Below are 16,047 nucleotides of genomic sequence, written 5' to 3'. Positions count from 1 at the left end.
CCCAATTTTGACTATCAGCAGTTCCGTGACCCAAATGGTTACTCTGACTTGGTCAAAGGAATGGTGATTTTCCCAGTCCGTTCAGTCAGCGAACCACTATGACAGGGAGCTGCCCCTCGTCACCCACAGTCCCGTAGCTCCTTGCGCTTGGAATGTTCCTCTGAAAGAGGAATTTGGATCTGTGTGGGGACTGTGACTGCCTCTGGGCCAACAAGCTCATTTCTCTGTGAGACAGTGTTTCTAGAAGAGCAGAGGACTAGGGATGCACCCGGAAGGATGCATTCAGTTGTTGCTCCATGCTCCCTGTAGCATTTGTCTTGAGATGGTTCTGAGGGAGGAGATGTTAGAGGGGGTGTGGTTGTCCTGTCTCATCACTTAGCAGCCTCACACTGGGGACCGGATGGGGTCCCAGAAAGGGCTAAAGGGTTTCCAAGAGGACTAAGGAGTTCTAGGAGAAAATTGGCCAGTGAAGCCCCACTGACATTCCTTAGGACTGAATGACAAGTACATGGACTGTGAGCTGCCATTCCCTGACACAGCTGGTAGGTCGTAACACTCTCTCATATTGGACCTAGATTTGGTCTATGTATTTTTCTCAACTGAATTTGTAGGGAAGTCTCTTCAGGTGTCTCAGAATCGATGATGGGGATGATGGGGATGAAACCAGTTTTCCATCTCTGCCTTAAGAGGGATTAGAGCCAAATCTGACCTGAGTTAGAAGCAGAAGCTCTACTGTAATAGTTGGGAATCAAGCCCATTGTTTTCCATGGCTGCCGTCAGTGTGGGGATCAGGGTTGCCATGGGCGACAGGTATGTTGTGTCCCGTGAGAGGCTGGCTTGTGGTGCTTGCCTGGACGAGGAAGGCTTCTTATACTCACAAGGGTGTCGAATGGGCTGACAGCACCCTTGCAACAATGTCAGGGAGTTCCCCCACCCCCACGTGCCCAGCACACACCCACGTGTGCCTGCTACCCTACTCCTTCGGTCCTCACAGGACTGATGCAGCCCGTGTGGGCCACTGTATCACCAAGCCTCCCGCTGGGCAAGAGCTTAACACTCCTTTACCAAAAATTTCTCCTAGGATGAAGCCTTACTATCAAATGGTTCCATTCAGAGGGCTAGTGGTCCATGCTGATGAAGCAGTCCTAGATTGCTTTTCAGTAGAACTTAAAACTTTTTGATCTATACCTGCCTTTCAAAAGCTTCATTGCCCTTCAAGATACACCTTAAAAATATCCATCTCCTCAAAATGAGTGATGTCTTTCCCCAACTATTGAAATAAAGCCCCAGCCATTCCTTGCACTCCTTCCTTGGACATGATTTCATGTCCTCTCTCCCTGCAGCAGGGGTGCCAACAGTAGGATCTCCTCAGTCTGGTCCCTGAACACTCCCATTCCCGAAAGCAAACATCTATTATAAATCAGCCCTTGAGGGACATACTGTCTGTGGAGAGTTGTGCACAAGATTTTTTTGATAGCTTAGTGTGAAGAATGCCAAAATCACTTATTTAGGCCAGAGCTACTTTTTATTTTTAATTTTTTAAAGTGGTTTTATTCTTGTGTTGTCCTCTGGAAAGATGAACGGCAAAAGGCCAATGCCCGTCAGCTGGGAATACTTGTTCTGGAAGATAAGTCAGTGAAGCAGAACATGCTGGAGAACTGAGTCCAGTACTGACCTTGTCTCTCGGATCTGGTTCTCAGGCAGTCATGGCTTTATTGCAGCCCATGGCTTGAGCTCTCTCCCTCTACTTCATTGTCCAAAAATGTAGAAGATCAGCATGCTCCCTGGAAGTAGCAAATATGGAGGGCCTTTCTGCACTACAGCTCATAACTTCTTAGAGTTCTGGAGAGCATTTTGAAGCTTGAAGGCCAAGTCACCCTCAGGGTATTTGAGGCTGAGGCTTTGGAGGAGCCAGAGTGAGCCTGCCAGCAGCCGGGAGGATTTCTGGCCTCGCCCTCCTCCATCAAGCCAAGTGTACTCAGAGTGCAGGTCTTTCTGATTCTAGACTTCTTTAGTCACACTTATATTCTTATGAGAAAAAATTCCCGTAGATCTCCCACACCCATATACACGGACACATCTGTACACACACACACACACACACACACACACACGCATGCACGCACCCCTACTGATAGACTCTGAGACACATGTTGACAGGTGCATTCCAGTATTTTAGAATAATTCATTATCAGTGCCACTGTGGTTTTCTAAATGTTGGCACCTGAAAGAAAAAAATAGCTGAATGAAGAAGTATCATATTTGTATTTTCCAAAAATGATGTATTTGGGCAGAGGATGGAGGTGTAGAGGGTTCCTTCAAGTAGAAGAAGGTTAAATTGGGGAGGGAAATCTCTATAGTTGCGACATTCATAAGTCTTGTTAGTAGTGCCGTGTCTCTTTAAGAAACCTTAGTAATAAATGCTCGGGGCTCATTTAGCCATAATGAGGGCTTCACCTGTTTCCTTTTGAATGTGAATTGTAGATCAAGTGACTGTTGCTCATTTAAAATGTGGTAATGCCCGGTCTCTGGTCAAACCTTCTGGGAAGTCTCCTTAAAAGAGGACAAAGGTTTGTGTGTTTCTCTCTCAAAAATAGAGTCTCTTCCTCTCTGGAGTTAAAGTTGAGTTGCAGAGAAGGGATTCCCTGTAAATTTCCATTTCTTGATTAAGTCTTTGCAAGCCTATTTCCAGCTAATGGGGCTTTGTACTCTCTACAGAGGGAGTGAAGTGCATTTGCAATCAGCTTTCACTCACCACTAAGATCGATGCGGAGCACCCTGAACTCCGGAGTTATGCTCAGAGTCAAGGCTGGTGGACGGGAGAGGACGAGTTCAATTTTTCCAAAGTTTTTTCTTCAGCTGAAGACCATCTAGACTGCTGTGCAGGCAAAGACAGCATAGAAAAGAAAGAAGGTGAGTTAGCGTATCCCGTATGATTCTCCCTCTCATACCTGTTGTCTTGTAGCTATTGTGGAGAACGTGTCTGATTTTAAGAGAGTGAGCAAAGAGGAGGAGAGGAGAATAGAACCTGTCCATAGAGACCGACCTGTGCTGACGGCCCTGAGGAGCCGGCAGGATGACGACGTGTATCTCTTGTTGTAGGATGCTTCCTCAGCCATGCTAAGTGCTTCTCCTTCTGACGTTCTTTCTCCATCTCCACTGGTGTCTTTGTACTTGTCTTTATGACACTTAGTATAGCCTTCCTTCTACCTAGCCTTTGTGTATTTGCCTTATTGTCTTCTGTGTTTTCTGCTCTCATTAGCCTGCTGGGCCTTGAGGGCAGGGCACTGTCCTTAACTCATCATGGGATCCCCTTGTGGTGCCCATTACGGTCTTTTGCTCCATGAACATTTATTGATTTGAACTGTTGACCTGAATTCTCTTCCTGAACCCTCTGTCTTCCCTCCCGTTACTGACTCCGGCAGAATCCCAAATTAGGTAAATGTAGTGACTGGGTAACTTGCTACTTTGGTGCCTTCTAAAGAAACCACCGTGGCCACATTTTGCATTTGCCAGTGATACATGTGTTTTGTAAGGTAAACCTGTGATCATTTAGAACAGGGGTTGGCAGATTATGATATGTTGGTGGCCAGAATTTTGTAAATAAAGTGTTATTGGAACACAGCCATGCACACTTACTTAGAGATTGTCAAGGGCTGTTTCCATGCTGTAGTGGCACAGTTGAACACTAACCACAGGGATGCTGTGACCCATAAGTCTGAAATATTTACCATCTGGCTCTTTAAGAAAAAGTTTGCTGATCCTTAGTATAGAAGAACACTTCAAGGACTTTTGCTGTGGAGCTTAATTAATGGATTTAGCGTAGGAAAGTAAGAAAGTACCCATTTAAAAATGGGAACTTAAAAAAAAAAAAAAACCTCTAAGAGTTAAAAAGAAAACAAGTTTGATAAAAGTATATAATGCCGCATGTGACGTAGTCTCACCAAAACATCACACCTAAGTCTGATGAAGCCTCTGGATCTAAGTACAGAGGATGGGGAAGCATTAAATAACACCAGGGGATGCCATCTGCAAAGTTCAGACTGTGGGAAATTCTACAGAAGAAATGGCCCAACAAATACAATGTAAGGGAGTAAAATGAGAGGCAGAGATTGAAAGAGATTTGAGACATTACCGACCAATTGGATTCTGATTTAAATCAAGAAACTCATTTATGAGGCGATGAGAACATTTGAATACTGGGTAGTTGAAGAAATCAAGGCTTTTACTGTTAATATTTTTAGGTATGACATATTACAAATAGAAACTTACAGACTTCTACTTACAAAGGTAGAAGGAAGGCTATACTAAGTATCATAAAAACAAGTACAAAGACACCAATGTCTGAAGGAGAAAGAACGTCAGAAGGAGAAGCACTTCCCACGGCTGAGGAAGCATCCTAACTTACAAAGACAGAGTTTTGTTAGGGAAGTTTAAGACCTTTTCCCTTTGTGATGCTTTGAATCCATCCTTGTGAACACAGACTGTAAGAATAGTGTTTTAATGAGTTGTAATCTGAGAGAGAAAATGTAAAGCTGGGGTCCTGTGGAGTCAAGGAATTGTTGACACATTAAATTGAAGTCAGAGCCGATAGTCAAAATGGTTCTGAATATTGTGGATACTTCTGTATGTGACTCTCTCCCATTTCAGAGAGGACGTTCTCCAAATACCGTATTGACTCTAACCAGCAAGAGTGTACCAGAGAGCTTGCTTAGTGGAGTGTGTGTAGACTGCATGTACCTTCCTATAGATAATCGTTCTATTGTGTACTGCACTTGTTGAGGAATTGCTAAGTGCTCTAACAAAGAGACTTCAAAATAATATGGCTTAAAGAAAATGGAAGCTTATTTTTCTCTCATGGTCTAGATGTATATGGACAGTCCAGGGCTGGTGGGTTGTTCTGCCTGAACACAGGACTTCCATCTGTGGTCCACTTGCAGGCGTGTCCTAGGCAGCAACAAGAGGTGGGAAAAAAAAGAACAAGCCGTCCTTTTTTTTTTTTTTTTTTTTTTTTTTTTTAATTTAATTTTATTTTTTTTTAAGTTTTATTTTTTTAAAACATATAATATCTTTTTATCCCCAGGGGTACAGGTCTGTGAATCGCCAGGTACAAGCCGTCCTTTTTATGGGTGTGACGGGGAAGTTGTCCATGTCATTTCATCTCCCATTGGTCAGATTGGTCTTGTGGCCACACGTAGCTGCAAGGGAAGTTGGGAAATGTAGTTTGTAGCTGGGCAGTTGTGTTCCCAGCTATCCATCCAAGGGTTCTGTTACTAAAGCAGAAAAGGAATGAATGGAATTTGGTTAACAATCTGCCACTGTTACAGTTTCTCTCTTTCTGTGTCTCTTTCTTTTTTTTCTTTACAGAAAGTATCACTGTGCAGACTATGATTGACATCTTACGGGACAAAGCCAGTGGCGTCTGTATAGACTCCGAGACTTTCCTTACCACAGCCAGCGTAGTGTCCGTTCTGCCTCAGAACAGAAGCTTGCCATGCATTCACTACTTCACTGGGACCCCAGATCCTTCCAGGTTTGTCTGAGACACAGTCGTGCTGGCAGAAAGTGTGCTTTTCCCTTGAAAGCTCATCCAATAAGTGTACACTGCGTTCCTGTACCTCCCCTTCTGTAGCTGAGTCACATTTTTCCATCGTGGTCCAATGTGGCCGATGCAGCACAAAGAACTTTGACTAAAGGAAGCTCTCAGCTTTAGTCACCTCATTTTTTTTTTTTTTTAAGTATGCTCTGTGCCCAGCATGGAGCCCAAACTCAGAGCTCAAACTCATGACCCTGAGATCAAGACCCATGCTGACATCAAGAGTCAGATGCTTAACTGACTGAGCCACCCACCCAAGTGCTTGCTCTTAGTCACATCATTTTTATGACATTCCTGGAATCAAATTGTTTTAAATTCAACGAGTATGTATTGAGTTAATACCATGGGCCAAGTGTTGTGCTATATCTGAGGGATGCAAACATAAATAACCACACAGTGAGACAGATGCAGAAATGCCCAAGATTCAGCAAAGCAATCAGTTCCTATAAGTTAGAGGACAAAATGGTCCAGAGGCCATGCAGATGGAAGCAATGTCAAGTGTACCAGCTACTTCCTTAAGACATGATGTTTCAGGGAGATGCTTTCTGCCCATATACTTAGCAAAGGGGTTGTACTGCTCAGTGTTTAAGAATACAATGTCTGAGTAGATTGCCAGGATTTTGATTTCCATGTGTCTCACTTAGTAGCTGGTAAATTACTTAACCTCTGTAAGCTTTAGTGTCTGTACTGTGTAATGAGGATAATACTGGCTCCTACTTTGTATGCTTCTTGGGAGGATTAAATGAGATAATCCAAGTAAATACACAGTAGGTTTAACTTCTCTTTATTAAAACGATTTCTGATTTGCCAGGCACACAGCAGCCCTGTTCCCTGGTCATGTTCAGTCACATATACCACAAGTCATATCATCAGTGGCTTAGTTAGACACAACCATCTAATGGTCTCTAATTCTGTTCATTATCAGCATTTTTTTGAAATTCTGTTTTTGAAAGTTTTTGAAAAATACAGGTGCCTAGACCCAAACCTATTGTATCAGAATCTTTAAGGTGGGCTTAGGAATCTGTCAACTAAGACTGATCCTCAGCCTGGAAAACTCTAGAAGACTTTCTGTTCCAGTAGTTTCACTGGTAATGTTTAGGGGGTTCCATTGGCTGAAAACCATCATTACTATTTGAATATTGGGTGTCAGATCTTTGACTGCTACCAGAAGGTCTGTAGCTGTTCAGTTTCATTCCTTCCAGCTGAACATATTTATTCTTCTCCTGTTGTTTCAGGAATATAAGACAGTGATGGTGTCTATCTAGGGACTTTTTCTTAAATGACTCAGGGGAAAAGCCCAGTACCTCTCTTGACCCTTTGGCCTTACTTCTTTACTTTTTTGTGTTTAGAGAAAGAGATAGAAAGCATGTGCACAAGTAGGGTGGGGGGAGGGGCAGCAGGAGAGGGGGAGAGAGAATCTTAGGCAGGCTCCACACCCAGCATAGAGCCCAACATGGGACTCAATCTCAGGACCTTAAGATCGTGACCTGAACTGAAATCAAGAGTCGGACACTTAATGGACTGAGCCACCTAAGCACCTCTCAGCCTTAATTTTAAACTACTGCCAATATCAACAAATCCTTCTGGCCGGAGCTGACTATTAAATTCAGTATAAGCTATTCTTAGTTTTTCATTCATTCATTTATTCATTCATTCACTGAGACTTATTAAGCACCTACTGTGTACAAAATATCATGCTTGTTGGGTCCGAGGGATGAAGTATGTACAAGGCAACAGGTGGTTTGGAGGCGATGATGAAGGAGCCGACCTCACCGAGGAAGGATCCCTTGAGTGCCAGGCATTGCGGGAAGAGGAAGAGTTTGTTAGGTACAAAAAGCAGGAATGGCATTTTGGGCAGAGGGAGCATGTGCAAATGCAGAGAGCCCTGAAGCAGTGTCCAGTGTAGGCTGTGTTTCCTTCTCCTCCACCCCCACTCCTCCAGTAAAGGAGCCCAGCCGCCCTCATGTGGCCCCTCTTCAGGCCTCCGGCTGTGAGCCTCCACTCCACAGGGTTCCATCCAGCCCCCAGGATGCACTCCTGTTTGATCCCAGCTGCCTCCTCTTGATCTTACCTCCCAGCGCTCGATGCTTGGTCTCATGGATGGCCTCGTTCTCACCCCCTTTGTGGTCCACCAGCTATGGGCGCGTCCTTCCTCCCCTGTCATCTGGACTTCTTCTTGTGGACTCTGACTTCGCTTGCCCCCAGCACTGGGGGCTCAGGCTCCTCTTGAGAACACTCTCTGCCGGCTCACAGGTGTACACATGCACACGTAGAGCCCTACTTTCAAGTGACGGGAGTGCTCTGCCAACGCATTTGGACATATTCATTAGGAAGCAGGAGCCTTTGAGGGAGTGGGTTGAACTGAAGAAAGCCTGTACCACCCCTTTTGCTTCTGATGTCTCAGGCACCTGCTCCAACTGTGCTTAGAAGACAGGGCTCTATGAGGCCGGGACGCTGATACAAAGCAATGCTGTTTCGCAGAGTGAAGTACACGGCCTTGTACAATTCTAAAATCAGGCTGGGAAATAGCCTTCTCATACTGAATATGGAAAATTTCAAGTAATTTTAGAAGAAAATTATTCACGGTTAAATTATTTGAAAAGACCTTTGAGAAGATGAAGGGCTTTCTGGAAGACATCCGTTTTTATCTTCCAGGGCTAAGTGAGCAACATTTCTTACTGCGACCGGAGAACTGTCACACATTCAACATTTCCATGTGTCTCCGTAATTGGGCATGTTTAACATTTTGTATTTTGTCAGCAGGAAGCATAATTACCTACTCTTGGGCTTTTAGGTAGTGAATCGGGGAAATTTTAGCTGGCTTCTGCTGACGCTGAAAGCATGAGAGAGATGTTTTCAGGAAATTATTTCAGAGCAGGGGGGTGGCAAAAGACGATGATCCAAGAGCAAGACTCTGTTCTTGATCCCTCCCAGTTAATGTGTGGAACCAAAGGACATGATCTGACTGTTCTCCCTGCTTCAGCACTTCTCTGCCCTTTGCTCACCACGTTCCTTACAGATCTTTCTCTTGAAATAACTTGTTCTTGCATTCTCTTTTCCTCTTTCTCCTTCCCTCCTAGCGTGTAGTAGGTATGAGGCAAGTTTGAGAGCTGGATGGAGATGCAGAAGTCAGAGATTGGGTAATACAGGGAGATGCCAGAGACCTTTTGTTAATTTTACTGAGAAGGCAGATTCCATAATATTAATATTCTGCTGAGTCAGCCGGTGCCTCAGTCACCCACATCGTGACACCGACTGGTGTTAGCGCTCTGGTTCTGACCTTTGCAAGCCTTGGCGGAAGCCGACGCTTGCCAAAACTTCAGCGACATGAAGAATTGGGAGAAGGAAAGAGTAGAGAAGTCCCTTAGCACTTTGAGACTGTGACCTTTGGAGTCCCACAGGGTGCTGGAGCCAGCGAGAGCTGATTATGTGCCTCTCTTGCCAACCCCTGTCTTCGGTGACATCACACAGGGAACTTGCTGTGGGTCACACCGCAGAAACTGGCAGACCTCATGAGTCAGGGCTTATTTGTTTCAGATGAAGTTGTCCTACTGGCACATCACCAAGAGGCCCCCACCTCTGAGAAAGCCCACAAATACTCAATGTATAGGATGGATAAACCAAGAGGGAGAGAACCCTGAAAAATGTTCCATTTTAAATATTAGAAGGCTCTTTCCCAACCCATTTCTCTAATTGTATCAGACTGTGTACTTAAACCTAGGAAACAGAGAATAGAGAATTTCTAGGAAAATAAGGTTTTGACCTTGTTTAGCTAATGGCAAAGAGCTGAGGAGATGCAAGGGACCTGGGGTGTGTGTGTACGTGTGTGTGCGTGTGTGTGCGCACACACGCACGCGCATTTTCTCCTCTTCTCCCAGTGTACCAAGCTTGAGAGGCTAAATTGGATTAACTGAGACTGTCTCATCTGTTAATTCAAATGTAACAACCAGTGGCACTTCTTTGTTGGTGGAGATAACACCGTGAGCCGTGGACACCCCAGCCTCTGTAAGTACAGCTCTGGTCCCGTGTGGGGCACAGACGCCCACAGAGCTGAGGGCCCCATGCAAAATAGCAAACCTCCCATTCCATTTCATCCTGAATCTGTCCAGCACCATCTCTGTCCTCTCTCCTACCCTACAATTTTGACTTCAGAACCTTCCAGAGCGTCTGGATCCAGCCCGAAGCTTGTCCCGTGCTCCAAAAGTACTAGTTCTCTTTCCCTCTAAATAGAAAGGCTCTTCACTGATAGGTTCTGCTCTCAGCCAGATGTGGCTGTGACTGTGTGATTAAAGTGACTCACAGTAAAATGCCAGAGTGACCCATGCAGAGGGACACCTGCAATTGAGAGAAAACTGGCTATTCTGGGTTCTTCTGAGCTTGCTTGAAAGTTTAATAGATTCATCTGAGCAGGAGCCTGTGCTGCTCCCCCACTCTGTTCCAGACTCCCCTCAGCGGATCTGCCGGGGACTTCAGGGGCCTGGATAAGCCTGGCTTAGTCACTAAGGGACTACCTGCACCTTCAGTGAGGAGAGCCGTGGTTGAGGTCAGAAGTGCTAGCTGGCTGCTGATAATAAAATTCCAAATCCCAAAGCACAAAAAGGGTGTTATTTTTCTGACAATGTGTATAAAAAACCAATAGAAGGCTATAATATTGAGAAGTAGTGGGGAAAAACTGACCTCAGCTTCAGACATCTGAATTTAGTTCTCCATTTGCCACTTATTTAGAATGTGCCTTTGGACCAAGCACTTAGCTGCTAGGAGGCTCAGTCTTCTCATCTGTAAAATGGGATGGGAATTTTTGCCCTGCCTTGTTCATTGCTGTATCCCGAGAACCTAGAACAGGTATCTGCTGCTCAGTCATCACTCAACATGTATTTCCTGATGAGTGAATGGATAAATAGGAGTAGCAGGAGAACTGAAGGCAAGCACTTTGAGAATTATGATACACTATAAAATGGTAGGGGATTTCATGGTAATTTTGTTTTCCTTCCAAATGAGAAAACAAATGAAAGGAAAACAGATTTTTTTTTTTTTACACTGGCTCAGTGCATCAATCATGAGGTTTTGGAAGACAGAAAGGACAAATATGGCAAAGATTCCTCTAGGGGAGCGTGTTTCTTGGCTGTGGCTCCAAGTGTCCCCAAGGCTAACATTCTGCAGACCTCTGAGCCAGACCGTGGAAGCCGTGCTGTGCTTCTTGTCATCAGACATGAGATTTGTCTCAGGGAGAGCTGATGGTTGTGGTGACGTGGTTTCTTTTGTGCTGCTCATGGCTCCCTTTGCTTCATTGTCCCTTCTGAGGCTGGATTGTCCCTTCAGAGTAGCTCAGCCAGCTTTAAACCTCCTCATTGACCAGCTGCTGGGCTGCCTTTTGCTACTGGACGCACTTTCCCTTCTGGTCCTATTAGCTTGTGTTCCTGTCACAGTGCACCATGGAGGGGCTGAGCAACCAGGGCAAATTCCGGGATTGATGGCTTTTCTGAAACCAAGGACAGAGCAGAACCGGCTTTCTGGACCCCCCTCAGCTGTGTCCCACATCAGAGCCATCCCTGGGACACCCTGGGAGAGCTCCAAAGTGTAACAAACTATGCCCTGCCCTGTCCGGGTGGCCTGGGAGGGGTGGTGACTTATGACCCCGGGGACAGTTTCAGCTTTGCGACTGGCTGGACATGTGACCTTGGTCAAGTCCTTTACTTTCTGGGCCGTTAATGAACACAGATTCGATCAAGTGGCATTTGAGAAGCTACCATTTGAGCTTGAAGTGTGGGAAAGTGCCAGAGATATTCCTCACCTATTTGGAAGTTTAGTGTGATTTTCTCTGAGGCTTGGCAAGAAATCAGAAGGTTTGGGGACCACTGAGTTATCCACATTCTGCTTTTTTTGGATACGTAGCCACAAATATTCAAGCCTGAGTTATAATTCCAACATTCTGACTTAAATAAATATTAGTACTATTGCCGTTTGTCATCAGCAGCAGTTTTTATCCAACCTCATCCACGGGGTCACCGTGCCAGAGTGGCCCTGAAATGCATAGTCAAGTCAAGCCTTGCCAGAGGCCAAGCCTGGGGCCAGCCCCATCGCCCAGCGTTAGCCCGTGGAGGTCACAGCTCTGACCCTTTCTGGCCAGCAACCCTGTGGCTGAGCCGATGTGCACTGCACAGGCTTTGGACTGTGTGGCGGGAGCCCAGACCCCGCCTCCCATACAGACGAGACCCTGCCCACCCAGGAGGCTGCAGCTGAACGTCTGTTGGAGGACAGTGTGCTGCACACAGACTTTTCAGGAGCCCTGCTTGCTCTTAGCCCTGAAGGGTGGGGTGCTTGCCTTCTGTGGGTGGGAGGGTCGGATCCATGTACGTTCAAGAGGCTGGAGGAGGTGCCCGTTGGCGGTTTGCCAGCCCTCTGTGCAGGGTAGCCCCGCTGCGTCCTGGGCAGGGTGGGTCCTGGGGCAGCCTTGGCCCAGTGGAAGTAGGCCGGCCCACGTGCCATGTGCTTCCAGGAGAAGGGGCTGAGGATGGGTCTAGTCTACTGTAAATGTTCGCATCCCCTGCAGACAGCAGGGTGCCTGGCACCCATCCCTAATCAGCACCATCCACTCTACCAGCTGGGAGCATGAAGGTCTCACTGCTTTTAATTCTCACATTAACTTAGCTGGAGCCCAGTCTTGCAGAGTGACTTCTGGCTCTTTCTTCCTCTCCTGAGCCTCCTTCCCTTGATAACCTCAGGGAACCAATCTAAGAGGTCAGTTCTCATTACAGATTTTCCCCACTATCCGCAAGTTCATTTTACCCCACTTCACTTTTATGAAAGATGGACATTAGTATGGTAACTGTTTTCACTACACACAAGAAATCCCAAGAGGATTTTTGCTTTTACAAAATGGTAATTGCTTCTTCGCCTTATGTCGTTTTGGCTTACGAGAGCTTTCCGAGGAACGTTCTCCCTTCAGAAATGTTCTGCTTTCGAACAGCTGGAGAAACCTAGCTGGGCTCCTCAGACCTGGTGTGTCAGGAGTCCCCTGGGTACCTTGTTCACATGCAGGTTCTGATTCAGCAGGATGGGGGTGGGGCTGTAGGGGGCTGCTGATGCCTCCCGTCTAAGGACACAATTTGGGTAGCCAAGGTCATTGTTTCCGATTCTTTTCCGATCGTGACACACCTGGAAATGTTTGTGGGGCACACTGGCAAGGCTGCTGTGGCCACCTCAGGCCCAGCCACCTCAGGGCCCAGGGGTCAACGTCCCAGCTCACTGCTCCCCCACCTGAGACGTGGAATGGCTGAGGGGCACCCGTTTTGAGGAGAGAAAAGAACCCAAATCTGATCAGTATGCGTGGGAGTCTGGATGTAGTCTTCTCTGTCTTCTTGTTACTCCAGGTGCTGCCCCATGTGCAGCTACATGCAAGCCGCCCTTGGGGTACAGGAGCACTGCCGTCACTCAGTGCTGTTTTCTTTGGGTGCAGAGAGAGGAGAAGAAGGCTCTCTCCTTATGTCACACTCACATGTGGTCTCCACACTCCCTGTTGGCTTGGGATCCCAGGATGCAGTTTTTTAGAAACGTGGCTCTTTTGGTGTGTGTGTGTGTGTGTGTGTGTGTGTACATGTGCTCAGGTATGCACGATACATGTGTGCACGTGGGTGTGCTCACACACACAGCTGTTTTCCTTAAGGTGCACCATCGTGGCAGAGAGCTGAAGGAATTCTTGCATTAGTCACCTCCTATACCCAGAGCTCCTCTTTGACACAACTGGGCTTCTGTTTCTATGTAGTGTGTCCGGGGACTCTGGGAACCTTTGTGTCATCTGCCAATAGGTAGAACCTTAAAAAAAAAAAAAGATGGGTTTTCAGACCCTTCCTTTCCAGGAGGCCACTTTCAGCAAGCTGTGGTAGAGAAAGGCAGACCTCTCCCAGTGCCGATAGATGGCCCATGGCACCCTTTCCTCTGGACACTATGTGTCTGTTTGCCTTGCTTTACATAACTAAAAGGGGCCTCTCAGATGGTTTTCCCAGAACAAAGCAAGTCTGTTTTGATGTCTCCTTGCTGTTAATAGGAGAATTTGCAGCTGGTAAATGACAGTTTTACTAAAACATTTACTAAAATATGCAGTGGTGTCTCTGTCTTGGCACCCACCCGCCACCCGCCACGAGCTGGCTCAGGCAGTGTTTGTTGAGCGCAGGGATGGTCTGTGTCCTCAAGCCTCACGCTCAGTTTGGCTGAAGCACCTCTCCTTTCTCTCCAGGTCCATATTCAAGCCTTTCATCTTTGTTGATGATGTGAAACTTGTCCCCAAAGCACGGTCTCCTTGTTTTGGGGACAATGACCCTGCCAAAAAGGAGCCTCGGTTCCTAGAGAAGCCAGACCGCCGGCATGAGCTGTACAAGGCCCATGAGTGGGCACGTGCTGTCATCGAAAGTGACCAGGTGAGCCTGGCGCCAAGCCTGTGGAGGGGGGCGTGGTCTGCAAAATGGGAGACAGGGGAGCAGTTATGGAACTCATCACTTTCCTCCTCACCAGCTTGCCTTTCAGAAATCCAGGTACCCAAGGCCCTTCCTAGAAGGCTGCTGTTAATTTTTCCAGCCAGTCTCTTGAATCCAAATAAAACAAAGCTTTTACTTCTGATGTTGTTCCAGAACTCAGTGGGCTTGGGATATCCCTCTTTCATTTACTGTTTACCTAGGAATAACAGAAACATGTGGTTCTAGTAGGGATAACTGCTTTTCTGCTGTCTAAAAATCTTTCTATACTTTTGGGGGTACAGAGTTGTACAAGATGGCAAAACTTTACTTAAAGGTACAGTCATATGTTGTTTAAAAAAAAAGTAACTCTGAAAAACTTCTGGAAATTGATGGTGGTCATGGGTGTTCAACAGTGCGAATGTCCTTATGCCACTGACCTTGTACACTTAAACATGGCTAAAACAGAAAATTGTAAGTTATGTATATTTTACTATAATTTTAAAAAGTTTTAAAAAAAGATTCCCAAATTCCGAGTTTTTAAAAAAAGTTATTCTTCCTTGTGCAGCTTCCCACACCCATCCTGGCCCAAGCTTTGGTAAATGAAGTCACAAGACATCAATTCAAACAAGACACACACTCTGTATTTGCCCACCGCAGCCGTTAGTGACAGATCACGTATAAAACCCAAGCCTCTGTTTTGCTGAAGGGGAGGGGAAGGAACATGGTCGTTAAATGCCCACTGGCCTCCCACGCATGTATTTAACAACTTAGAATAGGTCCAGATTGTCCTGAAGAAAGGGACACCTTGTGGACGAATGGGTGCCTGCATTTGTGTGGACTGGGGGAGCTTATTTTCTCCTTCCTAGCTTGGTGGACTCTGTGAAAAGCATAGAAGGAAGGGCAACATCAACAGTAAATCCAGTGGAATCCAGAAAGAATCTCAGAGAAGGGCAGCCTTGCTACTCCTAGAATTTGCTTTTCCGTGCCACAGAAACAACCATTTGGATGTGTGAAAGTCACGGTGTTTTCACATCTGCCTTCCCTGCGGAACGTGTCCCCGGAAGCATGAGCGCGGCCACCACGCTGCGCTGGGTTTTGCTCAGGGCGGTCCACCTCGCTTCCCGACTGTGCATGTTTTCTAGGTGGAGGACAGCAAGCCCCCAATAAAAATGCCACTTGGTGCATGGTTTTGTGGATGTTTGGCAACTGGAAGGCAGAGGGAAAAAGTGCTGTGTGTTTGAGCTAGTCTGCGCAAAATATCAAAGAGTTGAGACCGATGAGGTTGGGTGGGCTTTGACATTGAGAAATGACCACTGGTTTGTGTCAAAGCCTTGTTAGGAAGTGGTAGATGGGTGGTGACAGCAGCTTCTCCATTCTGGGACAAATTAGGCCCATGAAAGCTTCTCACGGTCATCCGCCGTGAGTGAGTGGAAGAAGAGATCTCCTCACCTCAGAATGAAAGTAAGTTGGGATGTGTGGAACATGTTTGTTCGCTGATCCATTTATTCATTCTACAAACGGCTCTTGGGAATGTCTACTGTGTCCCAGGCAGTGGAGCATAGTGATGAGCTCAGTTCTCACTCCCAGGAGATCGTGGGCTAATGGAGCATGCAGGCAAGTCGACAGACCTAACAAGACAGGAAAAGAACAATCATGGCTGAGTAAAGGCATTGACAGAGAGCCCAGAGGAAAGGTTCAGAGAGGCCTGGAGATGGGTACAAGTTGACCAAGTTCTGAGGAAGAGCAGAGTAGAGTGTCATGGGTTGGAAGAACATAGTTAATTCCGTCTGGCTGAAGGGAAGAGAGACATGGGGGCCATGGCAGGAGGGAGGCAAGTGAGAGCTATGATGTTACAAAAGGCCTTTCCTGAGCGTCTCCTGAGAGTCTGGATTTTGTCCTGAAGGCAGCGAGGAGTTAAGGATGCCAAGCGGGGAAGTATCATAACCACCCTGGCATTCTAGAATGGTCCCTGTAGCAGTTGTGGGGAAACAGATTGAACGG

The 16,047-nt window shown here is 46.4% G+C and overlaps 1 protein-coding gene across 1 annotated transcript in view; it reads left to right on the top strand.

The window, feature by feature from the left end:
* Window positions 1-16,047, top strand: part of LOC111147272 (secernin 1) — a 38,092-nt gene that overhangs the window by 17,985 nt on the left and 4,060 nt on the right. Inside the window, exons 4-6 of the mRNA XM_022503216.1 lie at window positions 2,719-2,913; window positions 5,368-5,533; window positions 13,830-14,010. Coding sequence (XP_022358924.1) covers window positions 2,719-2,913; window positions 5,368-5,533; window positions 13,830-14,010 — 542 coding nt within the window. The remainder of the gene's footprint in view (window positions 1-2,718; window positions 2,914-5,367; window positions 5,534-13,829; window positions 14,011-16,047) is intronic.

The sequence above is a fragment of the Enhydra lutris genome, unplaced genomic scaffold (genome assembly GCF_002288905.1).
Source record: "Enhydra lutris kenyoni isolate GAN:26980312 unplaced genomic scaffold, ASM228890v2 scaffoldscaffold16, whole genome shotgun sequence".
NCBI lineage: Eukaryota > Metazoa > Chordata > Mammalia > Carnivora > Mustelidae > Enhydra > Enhydra lutris.
This window is presented reverse-complemented; position numbering and strand designations above follow the sequence as displayed.